The 9,822-nt window shown below is 46.5% G+C and overlaps 2 protein-coding genes across 6 annotated transcripts in view; both read left to right on the forward strand.

The window, feature by feature from the left end:
* The window catches only part of pnpla6 (patatin-like phospholipase domain containing 6), a 32,786-nt gene extending 28,779 nt beyond the window's left edge, over positions 1-4,007 (forward strand). For all 5 annotated transcript variants that reach the window (XM_030352495.1, XM_030352499.1, XM_030352497.1 and 2 more), the window contains 5 exons: positions 349-501; positions 700-816; positions 1,189-1,276; positions 1,480-1,646; positions 2,197-4,007. In XM_030352495.1, the coding sequence (XP_030208355.1) occupies positions 349-501; positions 700-816; positions 1,189-1,276; positions 1,480-1,646; positions 2,197-2,271 (600 nt within the window). In that variant the 3' untranslated portion in view covers positions 2,272-4,007. The remainder of the gene's footprint in view (positions 1-348; positions 502-699; positions 817-1,188; positions 1,277-1,479; positions 1,647-2,196) is intronic.
* A 3,825-nt stretch (positions 4,008-7,832) lies between these two features.
* The window catches only part of LOC115540891 (ependymin-2-like), a 2,838-nt gene continuing 848 nt past the window's right edge, over positions 7,833-9,822 (forward strand). The window contains exons 1-4 of the mRNA XM_030352511.1: positions 7,833-8,018; positions 8,185-8,219; positions 8,322-8,447; positions 9,135-9,315. Coding sequence (XP_030208371.1) covers positions 7,931-8,018; positions 8,185-8,219; positions 8,322-8,447; positions 9,135-9,315 — 430 coding nt within the window. The 5' untranslated portion in view covers positions 7,833-7,930. The remainder of the gene's footprint in view (positions 8,019-8,184; positions 8,220-8,321; positions 8,448-9,134; positions 9,316-9,822) is intronic.

The following is a 9,822-nucleotide window of genomic DNA, read 5'->3' on the forward strand; positions in this document are numbered from 1 at the left end:
ACTAACTCAAAAGTATTGTAATACGTGTTACATGTTACATGTTACGAACATGTTACGAATCACCAGATTCACCCGTTAGTATTGCCAATGAACCTATTACTTCCAAATGGATTTAATGAGAAGTGGGTAACATATATATATATATATATATATATATATATATATATATATATAATTAATTTAATTATTATTTTTATTATTTATATATTTTTGAAAGTACCTTCCAAGTCGAATCTGTTGGATACAATTTAACAGACAGACACCAACACTCACACACACCAACACACACCACACCACAGCCCTCCACCTCCCCGCCCCTGACTCGGCGTCTCCCTGGGAGCGCTCTAGGTGCCGGACATGGCGGAGATCCAGTCGCGGCTGGCCTACGTGTCGTGCGTGCGGCAGCTGGAGCTGGTGAAGAAGAGCGCCTACTGCGAGTACATCCGGCCGCCCATCGACCGCTTCAAGACCATGGACTTCGGCAAGTTCGACGAGATCCACGTAAGTCCCCGTCTCAGGCCTGGTCTACTGACCCATGATGTCCAGAACCCGAGGGTCCTCCAGTCCACAACTCTGTGTGTGTGTGTGTGTGTGTGTGTGTGTGTGTGTGTGTGTGTGTGTGTGTGTGTGTGTGTGTGTGTGTGTGTGTGTGTGTGTGTGTGTGTGTGTGTGTGTGTGTGTGTGTGTGTGTGTGTGCAGGACGTGGGCTACCAGCACGGCAAGCTTCTGTTCACCGGCTGGGCCCGCGGTGACATCATCGACAACATGCTGAAGGACCACCGCTCGGCGGACTACAACGACAGCAAGAGGAACGACGTGAGAGTCACACACACACACACACACACACACACACACTGACACCTCCACGCACCTACACTCAGAATAACTGATCCATCTGCAATGTGTGGATGGTTGCCTATTGGTCTCCAGAGAACGATGGGAGGTGCCTTCCGAGATCCTGCCCTTTAGCTGTTATGTGTGAACAGGTTCCCAACCTTTTTTGCATTTTCAATTTTTTTTGTTTTTTTCTAAGCATCTTCTGTGACTAGTCGTAGTTTTCTCCTGGCTGTGAAGTTAGGCCCTCAGTTTGTATACACAAGACATCTGACACCTTTTAAATTCAATGGTTTGCTAAAACCAAATATCCATAGTTTATTTCAACAATCTCCTGAAACCCCATATGCCTAGACATGTACCCGTCCTGCGGCAGACTTCACGGACCTGGCGGAGATCGTGTCCAGGATCGACCCGGTCCAGAGCTACGTCGCCGAGGACGGTGAGAGCGCTCGGCCCTCACCCCGTCCAGTGAATCCCCCTCGGGCCGGGACCCGTCTCTCTCTTCTGCTTCTTCCTCTTCAGTACATTTAGAGCTGCGCTTGAAGTACATCATGTGGGCCGTCAAACCGTTGTTTGAAGCAGGTGTGTATGTGTGCGTGTGTGTGTGTGTGTGTGTGTGTGTGTGTGTGTGTGTGTGTGTAGCCGAGGAGTCGGACGGGCTGACGGAGTACGAGGAGGACGGGATGGACACGGTGAGGGAGGAGGAAGGCGAGGAGGAGGAGGAGGACGACGACGGAGAGTCCCCCGGAGACCAGTCCCCCGGAGACCTGTCCCCTGGAGAGTGGGGCCCCAACGGGGTGTTCCAGACGGTGAGAGCCCCTCTAACGGACCCCCCCCCCGACCCACGGCACGGACCGTGGGTCGGGAATCAAACCTTACAACGTAACCTTCAGTAAACTAGCCTTGGTCAAGGTCATCCAAAATGACGCTGTGCGACGCCTCGATTTAACACCGAAAGAGAAGCGATTCTTTGGCGCGGCGCGATTAACCTACAAGGCCGATTGCAAAGATTGTAACAGGTGTGACATTTCTCGCGAATGGCACAGCGCAAATGACGTGAAACTCCCTTGATTCTACTCACGATTTGCTTCGTTCGCTTGTTCGCTCGAGGGTGAAATATATGAAGTTAGGTGCGAACTCCGCGTAAAGCGGTGCCATGAGAGCCTGTCAGTCACAAAGTGCGGTTCCCATGTTCAAAATCGTGCTTTTGGTTTTGGTGTGAACACGGTGAACACTAACCAGTCAGAAGTGTGTGGGGGTTAAATATCCTTCGTTGAGCAGACGGTTCTTCCATTTGTTCCACAAACGCCGCAAGCAATTGTTCCTTTAGTAACGACAGCCTTCCTGTCTACCCCACAGGATGAGGACAAAACGGTGCGTCAGCGAAGGAAGTTCACCCTGGACTCGAACACCTCGGAGGTGTCGGACTGCTGACGGCTGGGCGAGGAGCCTGAAGCGACCCCCCCCCCCCCCCCCCCCCCCCCCCCCCCCCAGCCCGCTTCCTGTCCCAGAAGACCCACGCTGGCTCGACCTTAGAGTCGGCCATCTTTTTAAACTTGACAGACTCTCGTCATCGGAGACTCGCTGGGGAACTTTGTGTTTGTTTTCGTGTCTTGAGGAATTTCAACTTTGAACTTTACGCTTAACTTATGAACCGTCCCCCACCCCCCATGATATGTGAACCGCACATGAAACTCGTATCACCTGTGGACCTGTACTTTCCTGAACTGAAGACCCCCCACCTCTCCATCCAGGAGACTCCCCCCTCACTTTGCCCCCTCACCCCTCACTGAGACCCCTCCCCCTTCACTGAGGCCCCTCCCCCCTCACTGAAACCCCTCCCTCTTCACTGAGGCCCCTCCCTCTGGACAGCCTTTCATAAAAGTAAACTAAAGAACTGTATCCTGGCTCAATGGTCGGCTTCCTCCTCAGAACTCCCCCACCACCACTCACGCCTGCATGCCCCTGCCTGCCGCAGGTTTATCATATAACGCTCATTTAGACAACGCTAAGCTAAAGAAAAACGTCTCCGCCGTACCGCTGATTAACTATATTTTGTGTGTGTGTGTGTGTGTGTGTGTGTGTGTGTGTGTGTGTGTGTGTGTGTGTGTGTGTGTGTGTGTGTGTGTGTGTGTGTGTGTGTGTGTGTGTGTGTGTGTGTGTGTGTCACAGCCACGATGCGGGAAGAAATGGACTGAACCACTCATGGAGGTCAGTGGAGTTAAATCCATGCACTCATAGTGAATGAATGGGCCGCCTGTAGAATGTCCCGGTAGATGGGCGTGGCTGGTTGGGGGTGAAAATCGTGGACAGGTTTTTTGAATGGACGAACGGAGATGGAAATTCTCAGTTTGGAGTAACAACGACATGACTTGAATGTTTTTGGCAAGTGTGCCAACGTTGGTGTATTAAGTACTGTCACAGCAACGGCTCCAGGGTTGATTACTGTGAGCTCGAATCACGGAGGCTGAATCAACAAGGATCTGGACAGCAAAAGACGCACTTGCCTCCAGACGTCTCGCAAGATAACGCGGTACCCCGCGTGTGGCACTACACATCCCCCTTCCTTAGGGGACAGCTCTTGTAAATGGACTGCTATGTAACACGCGTCTTATTAATGTAAAATGATACTTATGGCTTAAGGAGCCGTTTCGCCATCTGGATCTGTACGTATGCAGACCTATTTCATTAAGTCAATTAAACCAATAAAAACGTGACTTAAAACTATTAATCCAGACAGTTTATGGACCTATGTTATAACTCGCACATACGTGGTACTATGCCAGTGCCGGTACAGGGATGAATATGATTCACGTGTCAAAGCTGCATCGCAGATCCGCGGGACCTTGGTGAGGCCCCCATCATGGCCAGTCTGCTGTACATTTTCACCCCATCCTGTGTTGGGAATGGTTTTGTTTTATTAATTTAATTTTTAATATGAGAGAATCTCCAAATGATAATTTTAATATAAATGGTTATTTTATAATTAGCTTGGCTTTGGTGTTTTTTTTGCACTGAAATGTTCTCTTTTTATTTGTTCTGCCATAGAGACTAACTTATTGATTTGTATTCGTCCCAGGCCTTGAGACGCAGGGGGCTTAGGATCTCAGGCATACTCGTGCTGACGGATCATTTAATATGCATTCTGGATAATAAATATTAATTATACACCATGTCTCCTTGTCTTGCATGTACCTATTTTCATTGAATAGTTGTAAATTAAAGTACTTAACATATCAATTAGATCCCTAAGGGAACTGTGAGCATAAACTCGGAGGATGCATTATGCAAATCATATAGATATAGATCGATCACCTTTCGTATGTTAATTGTTTTAATTAATTGTTAAATCCATATTGGCATGCAGGGCCGTCGCACCGAATTCTGGGCCCTTTGGCCTGACGGCAATTGCCGCTGAGCGCAGTGTGCGGCTCGTACCACTAGGGGGTGGTAAAAAATCGTAAATATTTTTTTTTTTTCCCATGGGCCACCCCTCTGCCTTGGCCCCCCCCACAATTCTCCACCTTATACCCGCAGTCCGACGGCCCTGTTGGCACCAGTGTTTTTAATGACACCGTGTAAAAGAACGGCGTTAGGTAATGCCGTTATTTTTTCAGTAACGGGGTAATATAACTAATTACTCTTTCCGTTGTTACAACACCGTTACCGTTACTGTATGTTAAATAAGGGGCGTTACTATTAATTGATTAATTGAATCCGAACACACCCCTGGCTCCACACAAACTGCTCGGGAGGAGACCGGGTGGGTTAACAACGAGATAAGCGATTATGATTGGCTAAGGCAGTCATATTTCATGGTAGCCAATCAGATCCAGTGTTTTTACACACACCTTTGCAACCAAGCAAATTAAAATTCAGTTGGAAGTATATCAGGGCCCTGAATGGGCTGTTCAACCATTTCAAAATCCAAATCCAAATTCTTTGACATCTAGCAACTTCCCTGGTAACTAGTTACTTTTATTATAGAGTATTTCAGTTACTAACTCCGTTACTTTTTGGAACAAGTAGTGAGTAACTATAACTAATTACTTTTCTAAAGTAACGTTCCCAACACTGGTTGGCACGCATTTACCTAAACAAAGGATTGTTTTGCATGACTGGACAAATTCAAGTCCTTCAAGCCCTCTTCAATTGTCAACAAGGACCCGGTTATACAGACCATGGACCTATTAAAGAAGAGTCAAACACTGGAACCACAACTCATCTGGCCTGAATCACCACCTCAAAAGCATTAAATGTTGTTAAATGTTATTGAACCTGGATCCAAATGGTGCCAGGAAAAAGAGAAGGAAATGGAAATAAGAAAGAAGAGATACCTTTGAGTGAGCCAAAAGTCGAAGTGCACTTCAAACCTCATCAAAATAAAGGTTGGAGACTACGTTGTGGACAGGCAAAGAGTCATCATCAGAAGAAAGTAATTTTGTTTTGACAATTTACTTAATGACAGCTGTTTCAGGTAGAGAAAGGTCCATCGCTTCAGGGTAGCGAGGGCCGTCTTAAAGTAAAATACAGAAACCAAAATGCAATGTTAAACTGCCAAATCGAACAGGAGAAATGGGAGGAAAACTTCCAAAATGGATACCTACCCCTACTTAACACATCCTTACAGAAATAACTGAAGAAGCGGTCTGCACGCCCCATGGTGTGTACCAACAACGCACCACAATTTGTCTAGCATTCTCATGGTAACCCAGCTTCCCTACCTTTATATTGGCTAACTGATTGCAATTATCTCCAGCTCACGTCTATCAGTCTTTTGTAAGCAGGGGGAACTCAAAGGGCAATCAATCAATCATTTCTTGTCAAGGTTACTCTCCAGCTTCTCTCTTCATCAGTTCCCTTTTCACAATCAGACAATGGGATGCATGACGCTGGTGAATGGAAAGGTAGTACCAGCATTCATAACACTACCTAATAAGGTAATTTAGAATAGGGCTCTGCTTACAAGCTTGAGCTATACTAAGGACAACACTAACTGCTGTGATTCATGCCATGGCTGCATTCCAAATACCCAGCCATCTGCTAGATCTCCAGATGTTTTCCTATCGTACCCGCCTTTCCTATTGTCGAACGTTGGGCTAGAGGCTCAGTCGGCCGCTTAATCGCTATTGGGGCTCGAGGGAACAATGCATATCATGGCGCCATAGAGCCCCATAAAACAAACATGACTACCACCAGGCTTCCAAGTCTGAGGGTTGTGATTGGGCAGATCCAGTGGGGCTAGCGATGGCCAAAAGTGGGCCGCTTAAAGTCTTGGATTGGCATAAAACTAAATAAAGCCTTTTCAAACCGTACTGGTGTACTTTGGTTTTTATCGTAGTACATTGTAATAGTTATCTGATGTCCATAGAGTACTACCGGTACTGTTAACATTGTGAGTTCTGCAACAATCCCGTTTTAATGTGTTTTTTTTCTGTACGTGTTTGCCGTTTTTCTTTTTCTTAAAGAGGCATAATACAACTTTAATTCAAAAGACTACATTGATGGTACGGGAAAAAATATTCACTGGGGCTGGCTGGCTTTGCATTTATTATTTTCTTTCACGTTAAGTATGTAAATATCAGATAAAACATATCGAAACATATGATTGAATAGTGGAAGCGGACGAGCAGAGAGTACATTTATTTCTTTGCCATGTCTTGTTCCAGAAAAGAAGTATAGGCAAGGCAAGGCAACTTTATTTATGTAGGACTTTTCATACACAAGACAGACTCAAAGTGCTTCACATATAAACATTGTCATACAATAAAATGAAATAATAGATAAGTAAAAGAAAACCTATGCAAAGAAATGAGTAAAATAGAAAGTGCAATGTATTTAAGATCAGACCAACAGTCTATCTGGTACCCACGTCGGGACTCCAACTCAACCTAAAGGAATTTGGTACCCACGTCGGGACTCCTACCTGACCTAAAGGAACTTGTTCCTTTCTCTGGGACTCCAACCCGGATTCTAGTCTTTATTCTGGGCTCCAACCCAGACAGACGTTAGGACTCCAACCCAGACAGAACTCAAACCCGACCTAAAGGAACTTGGTCCTTTCTCTGGGACTCCAACCCGACCTAAAGGAACTTGGTCCTTTCTCTGGGACTCCAACCCAGATTCCAGGACTCTAACCCAGACAGACTTGGGTCTCAAACCCTTATACTTTCTCTATGGTATCAGATCATGTATCTTTCTGGTAAAAATAGAAAATAAAGGGGAAAATAAAAAATGCATTTTTAGTAACAAAATAGAAAATAAAGGCAAAGTTAAAAAAGCTTTTTAGAAAGTAATGTAATGTATTTAAGATTTAGCAGAAAGCTAAAGCAAACATAAAAGTCTTCAGTCTTGTTTTAAAGGGGCTCAGAGTTGGGGCAAGTCTGAAATCCTCAGGGAGTTTATTCCAGCTATTTGTTGCATTGTAACTAAATCCTGTATAATCTACAGTATTAATTAATGGTGGTATTATAAAAGAGCAAAGCATTTGAGGTAACTGAAAAGGGCAATCACCAGCTTAATGGGGGATAGGTGAGTGAGTCCTCCCTTCTCAGTCCTCTGTGTCTGTGTGTGTGCGTGTGTGTCCGTGGGTGTGTATGTGTGCATGTGAGCGTATGTGAAATGGTAAACAGGCTGCTGAAAACTTATCAGCCTAAGACCGCCTGTTTTATGAACTCATGTAGTGGTGGTGTGGCCACTTTCCCCCCCTCTATCCATTATGATTGAAGCACAAAAAATACAAAGGTCCATCGACGATTCAGCTCAGGACATCTGGGCTGACCTGAATTAGACCTTATGGAATAGACCTAATGCGAATGGAAAAATCTGGCAGATGTTTTGAAAGGGGAGAAGTCCTGAAAAATATCGCTTCATCGCTTCAACTTTCCATGACTCCTTATCACAACAACAAGCTAACAGTAAACTTATCTCAACGTTGAGAGGCCCACCTGTGAAAGCGCCCACCTGTGTCTCCACCTGATCCTATATCTACGGTGCATATATAGGCATGTGTGGCACGGTGACTTTACTTTCACCGTTTGGGTTCCCTCATCAGTCGATATAGCCTCAGCTCCAGCTTGTCCTCTCGTGAGTCATGAATGTCCTCGGCCCGCTGTCGTTCCTCAGCCTGGTGCTGGTGCTGTCTGCACCGGGCACTTCTGCCCAGAAGCCCAAACCCTGCGGTGAGTGGCACACTCATGCGACTCCATCAATGGGTCGTTTCTCCTCAATTCTGTGACATTTTGAATGTTTTGTGCCAGCTGCTGCACGTCATACTACCATGCATTGTTTTTCGACCACTGAACTGGTCGAATAAACGTCAATCACCTTGCAAATCCTTATCCACAGAGGTGCCAGGGCTGATGAGTGGAGATTTCACCTTGGTAAGACAGCGTGTGAAACCTACACTGTGCTACACCTCTTGAGCTCTTTCTCCTCTGAGGTCTTCTCTAGGATCTAAAGCATGATGTGCACTCTCCTTTCAGATGAACGACAACCAGTTCTTCATGTCCACCGGAAAGATGAACTACGACGCTTTCAACCAGCGCATGTCGCTCAGCAGCTTTGACTTTAACTCCACCGTGTCCGGCATGATCATGCTGTTCCAAGAGGTAGAGTCTCATAGAACTACAGAGCTGCTGCCAAGCTGCTGTGAGTCGGTGAAGGCTCGCTGACGCACTGTCACAGGGCTCGTGGTTACTAATGACGGACGGACGCGCTGGTTTAAAGTTAAGCGGTGGTTCTCAAGTTTGTTGTCTCTGAGAATTCAGTGATGGCACTGTCAGAGTAACTACTCATTCCATCCAATCATTTGAAATGAGACATTGAAACACATCAAACAACATGAGTGTTAACAGAAGACTGGTGGTAGTGTTCAGTCAATCAATCCATACTACTGGGCCTCTCTCACTCTCCCTATCTCATGCTCGCTATCTCCCCCTCTCTCTCTCTCCCTGTCTCTTTCTCTCCGTCTTGCTTTCTCTCCCTCTCTCCCTCCCTCTCTTTCTCCCTCCTCCTCCCTCTCCCCCCTCCCTCCCGCTCCCTCTCTTGCTCCCTACCCCTCCCTCTCTCTGCCTCCCTGCCTCTCTCTCTCTCCCTCTCCCCCTCACACCCCCTCTATTTTCCTCTTTCTCTACCTCTATTTCTCTCCCTCCCTCCCTCTTCCCCTCCCACCCTCCCTCCCTTTCCCTCTCTTTCTACCCCTCCCTCTCTCCTTCTTGCTCCATCTCCCTCCCTCTCTCTTTCTACCTCCCTCTGACTCCCCCTCCCTCCCTCCCTCTCCCTCTCTCCTTTTCCAGAAAGTCTATTATGAGATCTCCTGGGATGAGGGGACCTGCAAGAAGAGGCCCCTGGATGCCACCTTCAATCCCGTCCAGGTGCCCGCTGGTGCTCAGCTGATGGCCCAACTGTTCATGGGGAGCTCCTCCAGCTGGGGCATGGGGGTGCTGGTCAACACGTGGTTCGGACTGCTGCCTCAGGGTAGGAAGGGCCCGTGGCTGTTACAACAACCGCGGCATTAGCGCTCTTTGTATTTTAGGATTACGTAAATTAGAAAAAATAAAAAATAGGATTTTTTTTCAATTGTCGGGTTAGATGCATACAAAGTGACCGAAATGGAGTTCAAATGTGTGTAATTTCGGTAAACGTGACGCAATGGTCTTAGTGGTAATCATGGTGTAGTCCTGAAAGACAGAGTCTTTGTACGATTATATTCATGATTTAATTGTATTGACACAGGGGCTCGATGACTCACACTTTTATTTATGCAAAGGAGGATTTCGTAAAAGCAAAAGCGATAAAAATGTATTTCTAAGTGATCAAATTTCTCAGCACCGACTGTTGTAGTGTTCAATCAATGTTGGTTTGTCTTGTCTGCTCCCTGGACCTGTTAATACTCTGTTGATCCGTGTGTGTGTGTGTGTGTGTGTGTGTGTGTGTGTGTGTGTGTGTGCGTGTGCGTGTGTGCGTGCGTGCGTGCGTGCGTGC

Source organism: Gadus morhua, chromosome 3, assembly GCF_902167405.1.
Source record: "Gadus morhua chromosome 3, gadMor3.0, whole genome shotgun sequence".
NCBI classification, from domain to species: Eukaryota; Metazoa; Chordata; class Actinopteri; order Gadiformes; family Gadidae; genus Gadus; species Gadus morhua.